The sequence below is a fragment of the Carya illinoinensis genome, chromosome 5 (genome assembly GCF_018687715.1).
Source record: "Carya illinoinensis cultivar Pawnee chromosome 5, C.illinoinensisPawnee_v1, whole genome shotgun sequence".
Taxonomy (NCBI): domain Eukaryota; kingdom Viridiplantae; phylum Streptophyta; class Magnoliopsida; order Fagales; family Juglandaceae; genus Carya; species Carya illinoinensis.
In genome coordinates, this window is record NC_056756.1 from 18181809 (window position 1) to 18198544 (window position 16736).

The 16736-nt window shown below is 35.7% G+C and overlaps 1 protein-coding gene across 1 annotated transcript; it reads right to left on the reverse strand.

Annotated features, from left to right (window-relative positions):
• Nucleotides 1-4826: 4826 nt before the first annotated feature.
• Nucleotides 4827-11988, reverse strand: LOC122308751 (disease resistance protein RPV1-like). The gene is made up of 5 exons (XM_043121959.1): nucleotides 11240-11988; nucleotides 8509-9616; nucleotides 7571-7984; nucleotides 5806-7422; nucleotides 4827-5671 (listed from the first exon to the last, which is right to left on the reverse strand). The coding sequence occupies exons 1-5, from the start codon at nucleotides 11731-11733 to the stop codon at nucleotides 5045-5047; spliced, it is 4260 nt and encodes a 1419-aa protein (XP_042977893.1). The 5' UTR covers nucleotides 11734-11988; the 3' UTR covers nucleotides 4827-5044.
• Between the last annotated feature and the right edge of the window lie 4748 nt (nucleotides 11989-16736).

Consider the following 16736-nt stretch of genomic DNA (forward strand, 5'->3'; position numbering starts at 1 on the left):
TTAAATTGCTAAACTTGTTATATATGCTTGGAATTATATTTATACTTTTGCTTGAAAAACTAACGCACATTCTCAGGGGGAGCTTAAGTATTAATACAGCTTTCAGGTTCTATCAAGTATTTGTCATCATCAAAAAAGGGGAGATTGTTGAACTCAAAATTTCAAGTTTTGTGTAATTATATATTTACACATGGATTTTGATGATAACAAATGAATTCAAAGAATGAAGAAGTCTCAAGCTCAAGTTGTCTACACAATGGAGTCAAGCACATCAAGGAAACAAGCATGAACAAGAAGGGAACAAGTTCACATTAAAATTATAGAGTAATGTTGTAAATCTATTCAAAATTCAAAATTAGGATTAATGCTCAAAATTAATATTTTATCATAAAGCATTAAAATACATTTTTCACATGTGCATGAATATTTTTGAAAATTAAATTTGAAAATTTTGAAAGATGATTGATTGTCATCTTTTACATGTGCATGCCTTGATTAAAGGGTTGAACTTTGAAAATATTAAAAATGATTGATTGTCATCTTTCACATGTGCATGTTTTATTTGAATATTTTCAAAAATGATTAATGTTTTTTTAGACTTATACAAAAGGTAGATGATTTTGTTTGAAAAATTTGAAAAGTAAAGTGTGCTCATTTTGTCATATACAAAAAGTAAAAGATTAGATTTGAATTTTTTGAAAAGGAAAGTGTGCTCATTTTGTCATATGTCAAAAGTAAAAGATTAGGTTTGATTTTTTTGAAAAAGTGAATGATGTTGTCTTTGACAATTGAAAAAGAAGAACCTTTTATTTGAATTTTTTGAAAAAGTGAATGATGTTGTCTTTGACATGTGAATCTTTTTAAATTTGAATATGAAGTCTCATATGCCTATAAATAGATCATTTGAGAGCTTCACATTTACAACACCAAGAGCATACAACATTCATTCAAAGCTTTCATTCTCTCTTCTCTAAGCATTGAGCCTTAATCCTTGTTCATTTTGAGAGATATAGTTTGCACTGTATTGTTCTTATTTCACTCATTGAGGAGTGTTTTCTGATAACCTACCCACTATCAGCTCTTGTATCAGAAAAAGGGTGTGTATAACCCTTGTGTGTGTAGAAAGTATTCTACACGGGGAATAGTTGAATCACCACGTGTAAGGTGATTGCAAGTGTAGAGGGTGTTCTACACGGATCCTTTGTAGCGGTGTTGTTCAAAGGTGTAATAGGTTTCTATCTCCACCTGAATGAGGTTGAATAGTGAATTTGGGAATCCTCAAGGGGTAGCTTGAGACGAGGACGTAGGCAGTGGGGCCGAACCTCGTTAACATACTGAGTTTGCTTCTCTCTTACCCTTACTCTTTATATTTATTGTTATTTCATATTTTGTTTATATTTTATATTATATATTTGATTTATAATTGTTATTTTTTTTAATACAACTCAATTCACCCCCCCTCTTGTGTTAGTCATCTGGGCAACACAAGTTTATTAATATAAACAAGTTCAAACAAGATTACAGAAGAACAGCTGGAGAGATTAGAGATGAGAAGAAGAGAAGGAAGGTGAGGGAGAAGAGAGGCTCTGGGAGTGATACCTAGAGTCATGGGAGTCGTGGGATAAGCTCTAAAATTGGTTCTGCCTAATACTGAAGTCAGACATTCTTTATATAGAGTAAGGAAGTACTGTATACAATCATTAAAGTAGATATATAGTGAAAGCAAATAGTAATCAACACTGTATACAATCATGTGTAGAGATACAGCGAACAATATGGTTCATGATTGAACAGTATATTCAATCTCATGGATCAAGGTGGCTGTCTGTCAACTGAATATTTGATGGATCAGTCATCAGATAGTCTTGGAGTGTCTTCTGAATCATGTCCAAATGTATTACTGTATGAGGCTTTGGAGGACGCTTCTGATTCTGAGTCAAAACTATTTGCCTTTACCAACTGTTGGAGTAGATGAATCAAATTCTTCTTTGTAAGTCCTGTGAGAATATTTTTCTTTTTGGACTTGGAGGATTTAACAGACTTTTGGGAAGAAGAAACAGTTGCTTTCTTCTTTGAAGTGGTTGAACTAGTTGGTGCCTAGATTAATGGATATTCAGGCGTTGATCGGTCAATAGCAGGAAAATCTTCAGAATTTTTCAGATTTGGGACAGCCTATGCAAACTCTTTAGAAATAGTATTAATCATGTTTGCCATATGAGGGAATCTATCCCACCATTTAACAAAGGCAAACTTGTGCAATAAATCGCCATTTTTCTCGTAGGACCATTTTAAGATCCATGGAATTTTGAATCTTTTATTGAAATGAATACAATATGGGAATTTGGCCTCATATGCATCCAATTTTGGAGAAATAGCTTGAATGAAACCTTTATAGGCTTTTTGGAGTTCCTCTGGGAAAATATCCGGAATGAGTCCAAATTGATGCCACCATTATTGAACCAAAGTGGAATTTTTCCTCTAAAATTTTTATCAAAGTTAAAAAGCCATGAATGTGACAAATCTGGTGTCTGGAAGAGCATGAATCTGAATCAGGCATTAATGTAGTCATAATAATTATAAACAATTTTTGAATCACGAAGTTTTTTGGGAGTAGAGGGCTGTGTACCCCAATCTTCTTCAGTGATGAATCTGAGAATATAGGCACTATGATAAATCAGTTTTGAATCATCAGTTTTATCATAAATGGGTTTAGTAGTTAAAGAATCAATGTGAATTAAAATACTAGAATAATATTGGAGATTTTTGGTTGGATTCTCCGGGATCCAGTGAAAATTTGGGGGAAAATAGCAGGTAGCTATTTTGTAGGGATCAGTGTCAATCGATCGATTGGATTCAATGTAGAATAGATTCCAAGAGTACATTTTTTTGATGTACTGGGTTTTTGAAGCAGGGAGGAATAATTGACTAGCCTTGCTGTAGCTGAAGCAATAGGTTTGACATATGGATCATATGGAACTGAAACAGTTGAAGCAAAGGAAGCAGGTTGTGATATACTACCCAAGGTAGTAAATCTGTTGGCAATGTCCAAAGGAAATGCCGGTTTGGTTGAAATAGGGTTTGGGGAAGCAGGAACTATCTGTTTTCCTTTCTCTCATTTTTTGTTCATGGTTGCTGCAAAAATTCATGAGTGAGAAAATCAGGAATAGAATTATCAGATCCTTTAATATATTCAATATCATAATAAAAAACACTTAAAATAGCTTGTCATCTGGTGAAAATGTGTTTAGATGCAATGTTTTTAACATCTTGTTCTAATATATATTTAGCACTCTTGCAGTCAATGCGTAATAAAAAAATTTTGTTTAATAAATCACTTTGGAATTTTGATATGCATAATACTATAGCAAGTATTTCTTTCTTAATAGTGCTATAATTATGCTGTGCAGGATTCTAGACTCCAGAATGAAAATGAACAATTTCTTTCAAATTATAAAATAATATTCCTTCATCATTAATTAAATGATGAAGTCTCGTTAATCACTCAAAGAGGATAAAACCATTTAAATTAATTTAGAGTTTTCAACATAAATTTAAATCTCGTAATATTTTTAAATGACTAAAATATTTTAATTTTTCATAATTATAATATTTTTAGAGCTCATCAAAATATTATAATTGTATTATTTTAAAAATAAGTTTAGTCCAATAACACTGAAAATATTACATATAAATATTTACAGAATATTTAAAATATCCGTAAATTTTAAAATATTGAACATGCTTTAAAATCTATTTGGTATTTTTTAAAACATGACATCGAGGTATGGCACATAGAATGAGTCTCGTAATTATAGAAGAGAAAAGGAGCGAGTTATTACATATACGATTAAGATAAAAACCTACGTTATAAGCACATGACAAATGTGGAATTTATGCACAACCATAAATTTAATATATAATACTCATTCGTCTCTTAATTTTTTGTTCAACTAAAGAAAATAAAACACTACACATTTTATCTTTCAATTTTCCATGATTCTTACTAAATACAATGATAAAGAAAATTAATATATATTTATTTCTATCATATTTTTGTAAAAAAAAAAAAAAACTCATTTCTTTGACGACTAAAAAGTAAATACAGTTTTGAATCCATTGGAATCGGCTTAATTTGGTCTAAAATTGGCTAGAATCGATCTGAATCTACCTAAATCGGTCAATTGAAGCAATTCACTGAATGATTCAAAAGTTCACTAAAATCAATTTGGTTTCTTACAGATTCAATTTAATGAATCGGCTTGAATCAAACCGTTTTTTCGAGCTTTACTCTATTGTATATATACATATTCGTTTATATGTGTGTGTATATATATATATCGGTGTGTGTGTGTATAGTGTGTTGCGTTGCAGGACATATGAAAATAAAGAGAGTATAAAAGACAGTCACAGAGGCAACAAAAATGAATTAAGATATGAGGGCAAACAAAGCATGTTGCTATCCTCATAGCACTCTCATTGAAATAGATAAAGCCAAACCCAAATTTTAGCTAATACGAGATGAATTTGCCTTTGCTTATTCCATTTACATCAAATTCCCACATTGCATTATCTATTTATTCATTATATAATAAAATAATTTTAATTTAATTTTTTTAATTTTAATTTATTTAATTTTATAATACTTTACAACTATACCGATTATATGTCAATTAGTAATCATATTCTCTTTAAATTATTAGTCAAAAAGACCTATTTTCAATGGTCATTTAATACTAATAATCACAAACGTCTAATTAAATTAATCTAAAATTTTATATAAATGTCTTAATTACAAATCAAATTAAGAGGAGAGAGGAGAGAGAGTGTTCCAAAGAAATAATAAACTAAAGATTTGCTCCATCTATAGTTACAAGCAAATTTGACTTTAATTTTGAAAATACTGTAGCTAAAACTTGGTTCAAATCAGTTTGCCTAATCCAATGCAGTCAATTTTTCATCTCTACTAGTTATTTGAAGGATTTTATTTAACTTCAGCTATTCCAATAAGAATACCCCTGTTGCCGCATTGGAGGTACCTTCTTTTCTAAAAACAGAAGCTCCGAACAAGCCTAAAAAAGCCTCCCCACACTTCTTCTTCCTCTATCTCTTGCATGATGATCTGGCTCTTGACTTCAATACCAGATTTAGAGGTTTGATCTTCATCCTCAGGAGAGCTGAAAAACTTTGCTAGTTTTTCAGAAATGGATAACTGGCTCTTGTCCAACGATTCCTCGTCTCCCTCGAAATCATCATCACCTTCGAAGATCAAATAGAGCCCACACTTTTTCACCTCAATTCCCTTAATGAATGGTGGGTCTTGCTCTCTCACGTTTATGACATAACCATCTCTCAACTTTGAAACTAATGGATGACAATCTGGATATCGAAAGAAGTAAATGTGATCTTCATTCGTCTTTGGAACTCCTTTCAACTCCGGCATTGTACTGAACAAGAGTTTATTCAGTTTGACAATATTTGCTCGTACACATGGTAGTGCTGGAAGTTTATCTCGTAAGTCATCAGGTATTTGAGGATTGAGGGAGACAACAATGCCTATTATCACACCTTTGATATTATGATTTTTGCGTTCTGAAAATCTAACCTCTTGAGAAAACCAAGCTGGAATCTTGTTTCCAGGCATACTAAGAGACCTTAAATTCCTCAAAGAAACCTGAAAAAAATAAAAAGCAGCTAGCATATTGATCCACGATAGTTCCTAGAAAAAAGAAGAAAGTAAAAAGAGCAACTATTTAATCCAAGATTATTCATGCTCTTAAACATAGACATTAGGGAGACGAAGAAAACCTTAGAAAGCCTTCTTTTTACCACAAATGAGCATGCTTTGCAACCACTCATAAACAACCTTGTCAATGACTTCAAGCATTCGAGGCCTGGAATATCCTCAACCTTCTCACAGTTTGCGAGGTTTAGCTCGCGCAAGCATTCTAACTTTGAGATATCAGACACCCTTTCCAATGCAGTACAGTTTGCAACATTCACCTCCACCAAACTTAAGGGAAGTGGAGGAAGAGATTTCAGTTGCTCGCAGTAGGGTAATAAAAGCTTTTTCAAAAACAGAAGACCCCTTAAGCTGGATGGAAGGCTGAAAAAATTATTATGACTTAGATTCAAAATCTCCAACGACGACAGCCTTTCAAAATCATCGGGAATTTTACCACATAGATTCCAAGCTCGAGCATCCAGCTCTTCAAGCAAGCATAAATTGGAGAAAGAAGTGGGAAGTGTGAAAGGATTATGTTTCTCTTGTTCAGCTGAACCCAAATCCTCTTTAGGTACTCTATTTCCAGCTGATAGGAAATGAGGTTTCTTAGCCATTTTTAATATCATTAAGCTTGAAAGCATCCCAAAGCTTTCAGGCAACTCTGTGACTGTAGTTTCTTCCATCAGCAAGTGGTGCAAAGACTTCAAATTTCCTATTGATTCAGGAAGTTTACGAAGCTGTCCACATTTATTCAACCTGAATATTACAAGATTTTCCAGCATCCCAATTGATTCCGGCAATTCAGAAATATTGGAATTAGATATGTTAAGAGATGTAAGAGCGAACATGCTTCCAATTGATTCTGGTAAAGATTTAAGATCTTTACAATTCATCATCTCAAGCTTCCTTAGCATTTTCAGGGCACCTACTTGATCCGGCAGATTTTTAATTGGTGTTTGGGCTAACAGAAGCTCGACAAGAGAAGCTAATCCTTCAATTGAATCAGGCAACTTGCTCAAAGACAGACAGTTCCCAACTGACAGGTCCTTCAAATATGGTAAGGAACCAATAGAAGCAGGCAGTTCTCTGATTGCACTACCATGTATTAGAAATTTTGCCAAAGATATCAGATTGCCAATAGAATCTGGAATTGTAGTGAGTGATTCACACCAAATTAGACTTAGTATCTCAAGGTTTAGCAAAGATCCAACAGAATCAGGTATTTCTTCTACAGCAGTGTTATTAAGAGAGAGTTCCTTCAAGGAAGACAGCTTTCCAATGCAATTGGGAAGTTTCATTAAGAACCGGCAACCATTTAGTTTAAGCTTTTCAAGCTTTGTAAGGTGAAAAATTGATTCAGGTAGCTCTTGTATGGCAGTGTTATCAACATGAAGTTCTTTCAAAGATCTCATGTCACCTATGTCCATTGGTAACCTTTTCAATTTTGAGCAGCCGGAGAGGATTAGGTTCTCTAGATTTTTTAGGCCAGAGACTTCAGCAGGAAATTCAACAAGGTTTGAGCAACTGCTCAGGTTCAAATGAAGTAATGTACTCACGTTTCCAATTGATTCATGAATCTTAATTAGGCTGTGACAATGCTCAAGATCAAGCTTTTCCAATTTTTTATGTCTAGAGAAATCTGGAGTAGCAACAAGATTATGGCAGCCATGGAGATTCATAACCATCAATTTCTCAGCTACCTGGCCAACAAGAAGTATAAGAGAGACAATCACAAACAATTATGACAAAAAGTGCAAGCGCAAAACACCCTAAACATATTAACCTAAATCATGAAGATCCAAGTCTTGGTTGAAAACCAAATTTTTGTAGTAGACAAGTGAAGCATACCTGGTTACTGTACCTCCCCCACACTTGTTCAATTTTACTTTCTGAGAGGTCAAGGACAGCAAGTTCCCGAGGACAAAAATTGGAAGGAAGACTTTTAAGAGGACATCCTTTCCATTGTAGCCACTTCAGTTGTGCAGGAATATACTTATACCGTCCTACCAATCTTGTATAATTGATTTGTAGAAGTCTTAGACTAGACATAGATTCAAAATACTTCGTGTATAGTATTACCTCGCTCTCTCTCTCTGCTTTAGTTTCAAGACACTTCTTATGCCTTTCTTCCAAGTATGTCAATACAGAGGTAAAATTGGGCGACCTTTTAAAATTTTCCCAAGAAATTCTGTCACCGCTTGGATCCTTTACAAAGGGCCTCATTTTAAAGTCCAGCACGATCCCTTCTATGCATCCTGTTCCCTGTTATCAAAAGGAAACTTCTTTAAACATTGGAATTGGCTCGACTGAAAGGTAGAAAACTGACAACATCAAGTATTTATGTACAAACTTCTTTATGATAATTGCAAAACATCCCACGAATTTTTAATGTTTCCTGCAGAGGTAAGAAGCAGCTTTTTAACTTAAATTTTCAGCAGTCTATATAAACTGTAAACTCTTTTCCTTATTAATGGTACAATGAATACAGTGTGAAGATTTAGCTTGAGAATTTGTTTTTTCGTCTCTCCAAAAGTTTATCATTATCAATCGTCAACAACTAGAAATCATACACAAATTCACTAAACAGAGAGTGCATGCGGTAACACAAGCGGATAACAAAATTACAGAACACATTTTTTAATCACAGAGACATGGAAGCACGCACCTCTTCTGGCACATGTGAGTGTTTAGTTAGATCAATATCTTCCACTTAAAACTTTTAGCTAAAATGTTATATCCACAATTGAGGAATTGAAAAAATAAAAATCATTAAAAAGAAGCCCTACCTTCCCACCCTTCAAGATGGTCATGATTTCATCACGATCCCACAACCTACTTGGAATATTGGGATATAGAGGGTTAGTATCTAGAACAATTTGTCTTCCCATGTCTCTAACCTGATCATGCATCCAAAAAGTGTTGTCCTCTGTAATCTTTATGAGTGACCTTGTTATGAGGACTCTGACTGCTATCTCAGCCTTAAAACCGCAACCTTTCAATACATCAATTGCATCCTCTCTCTTCATTTCCATATTTATGAGTAAACATGAAATGTCAAGGAATATACGCTTCTCTTCTGCATCTAACTCATCAAAACTGATCTTCAACACATCCTGCAGATGGCGTGGACGAATCTGTTTCAACTTTTGCAGAGCATCTTTCCATTCCTCTTTACTCCTCTTATCCACCAAATAAGAACCAAATACTTCCAAAGCCAATGGCAAACCCCCGGTAAGTGACACCATTTCCTCAGACAGACTGAAAAATTTGTCATTGGGTTTCTCTCTTCTCATTGCATGGTAGCTAAAAAGTTTTAGTGCGTCAGAGGAGTCCAACTCTGTGACCTCATAAAACGCAGTGACATGTTGTTCGTGTAGAACTTCTCTATCTCTTGTCGTGATGATGATTCTACTTCCTTCAGAAAACCATTCTCTTCTTCCAATGAGTGCTTCGAGCTTGCTTACATTGTCAACATCATCCAAAACAACAAGAACTCGCTTCTCTTGAATTACCTCTTTGATTGCACTGATAGAATACACAGGAGACTTACCCGAGGAAAGGTCATGGATAAGTTTGTTCTGAAGGGATACCAAATCTACATCTTTTGCAGAATTCTCTCTTACTCTTGAAATGAAACTAAGGCAATCAAAATGACCAACAATTTTATTACAAAGAGCCTTAGCAAGGGTTGTTTTACCAACCCCACCCATCCCATATAATCCAAGAACTCGAACGCCATTGGATTTAACATCCAACAGACTCATAAGTTTTTCAAGACGAGAACCAAGTCCAACTGTATATGTAGCCAGACCCATTGGAGTATTGGCAAGTTCAATCAACACCCTTTTGACTAAAGATTCAATCAATTGCTCTTTTGCCTCAGCATCGCTTTCACTAATAAGAATTGAGAAATGAGAAACTGAGGATGTTAATTAAACATCAAATTTAAAGTCTTTAATCATCAAATAGTTCTTATTTCAAACAACAAGAAAGTAATAACAGATTTGATGTTTAAGACCTAAAAATGTATTCTTGGGGCAAGAAATCATTTTTAGCAATCACAGCTGATAAAACGATGAACATTTCTTTTGAAGTTTCGTAATAGAGAAAAAATATTTGCAACCGTGAATATTTTGAGATACAATGTGAATTACAATGTAGTTAATGGAAAATGTGTCACTATTTTGATAATGAGTTGAGATAAAAGTTAAAAGTTGAAAAAATATATTATTAAAATATTATTTTTTAATATTATTATTTTAAGATTTGACAAAATTAAATTGTTTATTATATTTTATGTAAAAAATTTTAAAAAAGTATAATAATTAAATGAGATAAGATAAAATATTTTTTGTATCCAAATCTAGCCTAATCGTTTTACCAATGTAATAAAGGACACCAAAAACAATGAGCATGTTAATCAAAACAACTATATAAATAAAAATAAGAAAGGTGCGTACGGAGATGAATACAACATACAAATTATACCTGGTACGTATAAAAATATTGGAAAAATATAATTGCACACACAATTGTGTACTAATCTATGCACTAATGTGATGTGATTGGTCAAAAAGTGGATTTTATTGAAAACAATGTTAATTTAAATCTTAATTATGAATGAATCAGTATTGGTATATAGATTAGTACGCAATTGTGCTTGTATATAGTAAAACTCAAAAATATTAGTTGTGAGAATAACAGCCAAAATTCTTAATTTTGCAAACATTTTTTTAGATTTTTTAAATATTTAAAACAATTACAAATTTATTAAAATGTAATTTCTTAATCATTAAATAAATAAAAATTTCCAATCGATGAGTTTTATTGATGGATTTATAAGTGAAAGTAGTGCCTGGCATCTTTAAAAGCTTATTGCATAACTAGGGGAAAAGTCAGAAAGGGTTAAGAGCCTAATAACCAGATCATATATGACCCGATTTTTAAAATAAAATATTTAGGTTCGAAACCCTTCACCAATGTATTTAAATAATGAAAAAAAAGGTAGAAAGGAAAAATAAAAAGAACTTGCTATCGTCACAACTTTTTATAAGAAATTAAAAAACCCCCAACTTGTCGAATTCAACAGTACTAGAATCTCGTGAGTAGAAGGTATTGTTAATAAGTTTTAAATCAATCCTAATAAAAAAATTCCCAAAAACATACAATGGAGCTCAAAATTATTAGAATTAGAGAGCCCTGCTGATCATCTCATAAATACGCATGAACTTACGTACGGTCCAACATCCCTTTCCGAGGAGAAAAGATAGAAGGGAAAAAAGCTCTTGAAGAAATAAAAGCCTTTAATTTCAATGATTAGAGGAAACCCTTCCTAAAGTATATTCTTAACGTTAAAAACACAGCATTAATTCAGCCCTAAGGTTGTAACTCAATCAACAATTGAAAACGAAAGGAATCTTGTATTTTTTTTTTTTTCCTCATAAATATTTGGGAGATCTTTCTTATCATGTAGCTATTTGACTAGCGAGAGGATAGTTATATATATATATACACTACCTCTTATCGAAGGGCCAGCCAACAATTGCACCAGCTTTTTCCATAGCTCTCCTCCAGCACCTAATCTTGTCCCCCTCATACGTCTTTTCATGGTTTCTAAAGTGTTCTTCGAAAGGTCCCTTCTGTCGCCGAACGTCCGACGGGTTGACTCCATAGAAGACGGGAAGAAGGAGCCTCCGATACTCGCATATCTTGGAAAGTTCCTCCAGGCACCAGTGCGACGATGCGTAGTTTGGGGATATGATGGCAATGGAAGCGGCTGAGTCCTCGATGGCCTCGAAAAGACCCGGCTTGATCTCGTCCCCGCCACGCAACCCCTCGTCATCGAAGAAGGCTCGAATGCCCTGTTTCTCGAGAGACTTGTAGAGGTTGTGAGTGAAGGTGTGGCGGGTGTCTTCGCCTCTAAAGCTTAGGAACACGTCCCACCGGAGCCTGAAAGTTGAGGTTGATGAGACGGCAGCGGCGTCTTCGTCCATATCTTTTGCAGTATTCATCAAGAGTACTTTTTATTTTTTAAAGAAAGGGAACACCTTCCAATTGATATGTATTCTCCAACTTTTGGAAAAGAGGTTGGAACAACAAGCAAACCATGTATTGGTAGTGTTAATATTCTAAACTTGATTCGGTGCTCGCTTCAGATCATCATGGCACGCAAGGATTCCTTTGTCCACGAGCATAAGTATCTCTGTGTTCTTTTTCTTTTCCCCCCTCCTTTGTATAAATAAAAGTACAGTTGATACAAAAGTAGAGATGAAATTGAAAATGTCTTACAAAAGATTCAAAAATTGTCTATTTAAGAAGGAAAATGCTTGAGTCACCAAGAAGTGATTCCAAGACATTTTCCGGACGCTTTCTTTTATTTTATTTTTACTTAGGAATTAAGAAATCGTTTTTTAATAATGTTTTATTTTTTTAAAATGATTAAGAATATGAAAAAATGGCCAAATGCATGGCTTTATCCGGAGACTCTCTTGGGCTACACCCTTAGTGAGTGGGTGTACTTACCAGATGAGATGGTTGTGGCACCGCTAATGCTAGTATATAGTCTCATGTGTGGCGGCTGATGAAAGGTAATGATGCTAGATTGAACTTCATTCTCTAGGGAATTTCTATTTTTTTAACAAAAAAGTGAGGAAGATTTTTCATAAAATGAAAAAGATCTCCTAAGAAGATTGGGGATTTTTTTTTTTTTTTAATTTCTGTCCTTGAGGCAGTTTTGTTTTCACTTACTGGTATATATAATATATATATTATATTAATTAGCAAACTAATATTAATAGAATAATGCTGCATGCTAGAAAAGGCATAAAAAAGGTGATCTTTTTATATCTCTTTCATGGTGAGATATGCGCTTTTTTAATAATAGGTATACGCGAAGCTTATATAATGGGAACGTATACAAATTATTATTCATAGTAATGTGAGTATCTGTTAACAGAAATGATTTGTGCAGTTAGAAAATGCAGTCGGCGTGCAGTCGACTGTAAAAAAAAAATTAATACGGGACCTACATGAAAAAAAAAACTATTTTTATAACTTTTTATAATTCATGTAGGTCCCCCTAAATATAAAATAATTTTTTTATAATTTTTTTTTATTCATTCCGTACAGCTGACTGCACGCCGACTGCGTTTCTCGACTGTATGTAGCAAAGCCCGTCTGTAAATGGGCATATGACTTTACTGTAGATCCAATAACACCGATTGTTCCCCCTCAGTCGTCTCTCTCTCTCCCCTCAGTCTCAACAAACCCACTCTCCTGAATCCGTTTCTCTTTACATCTCTCTATCTCCTCAACAAACACGTTCATGTCCTCTCCCTGTCCCTCTTTTCCTTACCTCATCACCCAAAAAACAAAATATACTAAACCAAACTGAATCGAACACACCTTTTACTTATAAAATTAAAAGGCATTCCAGGTTTAAGAGGGAAGTGGTTGATAAAGAAATTAGGAATTTCGGTTCGAAAAAAATACCCGTGTCAAAGAGACAGAGATCAGATATTGAAACCTCAGTTTTTGTGTCCTCTGCTCTATTTTCTATTACTTGGCTTTGATTAACAGCAGCAGATGAATGTTAATGTTAAAAAAAAAAAAAAAAAAAGAGAAAATTTTAGATATTTAACTCTTCAATTAAAGAATCGAAGTTTTAATTTTTAAAAGGCTAAATGGAAAAGTTTTGTTCGAATCAAGCAGGTCGTAGTGCTCTTCTACAGCTTCTTCTACATTGGCTCCTCCACTTCTAGAATGGATAAAGGAAACATTTCCCAGCCACATTTTCTTTCTGTGAGAATGCCATAGGACTCCGGGAATTTTTTAAAGGATTGCAGGTGGAAAGGAGAGAGAGACTAATAGCCGGTGAGAATGCCATGTTTTCTTTCTGTGAACTTGCTCAAAAGATGCCATAAAGCATTTCGGAGCTGGGCTTGAGGAAAGAGAGGCTGATGGACTTGAGAAGAGAGACAGCTTGAGAGAAATGGAGGAGAGAGCTTGAGCGGACCCGTTTCAGATATCTGCAGAACTTTTCTATTTACTCTGCTGTAGTTATGCCCACGATAGCAAAATTAAATCGTTGACGTGGTTGTGTCTTACTGCATGGTGTAAATTCCAATTCCAATTCCAATTTTACGCCTAATCCCGCCCGTAGAGGCTCTCCACGATTGAATTCTTTACGTACGGTAGCCTCGTTGCTTGATAGCTTGCACCTCTTGAAGGATTTGGGACACCGAATTATGAGGTTTCCACATGACACCTTTATTCGTAAGATTGTTTTTATATGAGAAATATTTTAATGATAAAGAGATTTTTATAAAAATAAATTTATAAATTAACATAATTTGATATGATGTAATATATCAAATTGTAAAATTATTTTATGTATATATCACTTATCTTTTATATTTATAGTCCACAAAGTGAAAATGACTCAGTATGATTCATCGATCCTCAGTCACTTTTTTCTAAATATATATATATATATATATATATATATTTATATATAATAGGACTTGTTATAAAATATCCACCCATGTTACAACCTTCCCCCCACCTCTTGCGCCAGTCTCTCTACCAAGCTCAAAAAATAAGAATCGGGTTCAAAATGGGATAAGGATCAATCCAATGAATCATCTTGTTAGAGGTGATTTTTGTCCTAGGCCGATGAGGGCTCTCAAAGCCCAAGCCCACCAAGAGGAGTTTTGTGACGCCCCCAAATCTCCACGCACGAACACGGGGAAATCGAGACGTCCGGATGATAACATCACGGGTCATCACCCTAACGACGTGTGCCAAGTGTGTACAAAAGCAACAAAGTGTACGAGAAAAACGCAGCGAAAAGCAAGTCAATAACTAAGTACCAAAATTTTTTTTGTTTAATACAAAGCTATTACAAAACGTACATAAATAAAATATTACAAAACACGCATATAACATAATATCAAATACAAAGCATAACATCAGCAACCCGGCGGAGCCGCATTCTCGGGCTCAGCCTCCTCTTCCTCATCCTCGAACTCTGCACCAAAAGCTACGGAACCAAAAATGGTATCGCAGCTTTTGGTGCAGAGTTCGAGGATGAGGAGGAGAAGGCTGAGCCCGAGGATGCGGCTCCGCCAGGTTGCTGATGTTATGCCTTGTATTTGATATTATGTTATATGCGTGTTTTGTAATATTTTATTTATGTACGTTTTGTAATAGCTTTGTATTAAACAAGAAAAATTCTGTTACTTAGTTATTGACTTGTTTTTCGCTGCGTTTTTCTCGTGCACTTTGTTGCTTTTGCACACACTTGGCACACGTCGTTAGGGTGGTGACCCGTGATGTCATCATCCGGACATCTCGATTTTCCCGTGTCCGTGCGTGGAGATTTGGGGGCGTCACAGGTGGTATCAGAGCGGTTTAGCTCTGGGTAAGACCACATGTCCCATAAGTAATACCAGAATGCTTTTAAAGTTGTGTTTTGAAAATTATGTTAAGTACCGTTATTTTATTTGTTTTATTTGTTTGAGTTTGTTTATTTGTTTTTATTTATTTAGTTATGTTTTTGCAAGTTGTTTCTTTTGTTTTGGTGTGATGTGGTGTTGATCTTTGGTTCTGTTTTTGTTGGTTGTTGGTTTTATTTATTTTTGTTTTCTGAAAGGGGGTCAAAGGTTGTGGTGGCAGGAAAATGGGAAGGCCAAAGAAATCTACTCAGGAGCCACAGGACAATACATCAAGGGATGACTCCATAGCTCAAGCCATACGGCAGATGACGGAGTTTATGCAGCAAAATTATAGGCCACAACAGACAGGGCCTTGGCCACAACCAGGGGGACCTTGGCCACAACAAGGGGGTCCCTGACCGCCACAAGGAGGGCCTTGTCCACAACAGGAAGGATTTTGGCCGCAACCAGGAGGTCCTTGGCCATATCAGGGAGGGCATTGGCCTTACCCGGGAGGATCTAGCAGCATGGTGCAAGCCGGGTGCACCAATAAGCGCTTTCTGGCGCATAGGACTCCACACTTCACTGGAGAAGAGGATCCGCTTCGAGCTGGAAAGTGGATCAAGGACTTGGAGAGAACATTTGAGGTGTGTGGATGCACCGAGGCGCAACAGGTACTCTACGCCAGCTATCTCTTGCAAGGCACGGCGTCTGATTGGTGGGATACCAAGAGGGTGATGCTGGAATCAGAATTGGGATCTTTCGCTCCGGTGACCTGGCAGCGCTTCAAGAAGGAGTTTAATGACCGCTTCTTTCCCGCATCGGTAAGGAAGCAAAAGGCGAGAGAGTTCTCAGATTTGGTCCAATGGGGCACGACAGTGGAACAGTACGCCAGGAGATTCATAGAACTTGAGCGATTTGCTCCTCACCTTATCGCCACAGAGGAGATGCGAGCTGATCGTTTTCAGGAGGGACTGCGCCCTAATATACGCCATATGGTGATCAGCCATCAGATATCCACTTTTCAGGAATTAGTGGATGTGGCCACCCTGGTGGAACGAGAAAACAATCTAAGTATGGGCTCCCCTCCAGGACATAAGAGGCGGAGTTTTTCTGGTGAAGGAAGCAGCTCGGGTTCGCCTCAGAAATTTGTTCAGCGGACCGGGACTCGACCGCAAGCATCCTCAAGTGTTCGCATGGGAGGACGTGTGCCTGTTTGCGGAGTTTGTAATAGAGCCCATGTGGGTGAGTGCCCTTCTGGTGGGGCTCGATGTTATAATTGTGGCCAGCAGGGTCACTTTGCCCGAGAATGTCCAAGAACAGTTCAAGGAAACCGTGGAGGTAGACGCAGTGGAAGAACAAACCCGAGACAAACAGTGCAAGCCTGGGTTTATGCTGTCACACCCGGAGAGGTGGATGATGAGGCGCCAGCGACCCATGATGCTGGAGTAATTACAGGTATGAATTAATTTAATTTTAAGTTGGATTTAATTTTTGGTGTATTTGGTTTATTCCTTGCTTTTTTGGATTTCATGGGTTGATGTGTTTGGTTCAGGAAGAGTCTGTTTGTATGAGTTTTA

Bases quoted from the DNA above. Each gene is read 5' to 3' on its own strand.
- LOC122308751 (XM_043121959.1), bottom strand. From the start codon at position 11,733: ATGAATACTGCAAAAGATATGGACGAAGACGCCGCTGCCGTCTCATCA. The intron at 9,617-11,239 runs GTAGTGTATATA...AATTCTTATTAG, and splicing joins GGCTGGCCCTTCGATAAGAG to TGAAAGCGATGCTGAGGCAA. The intron at 7,423-7,570 runs GTATGCTTCACT...CTTGTTGGCCAG, and splicing joins GGGGGAGGTACAGTAACCAG to GTAGCTGAGAAATTGATGGT.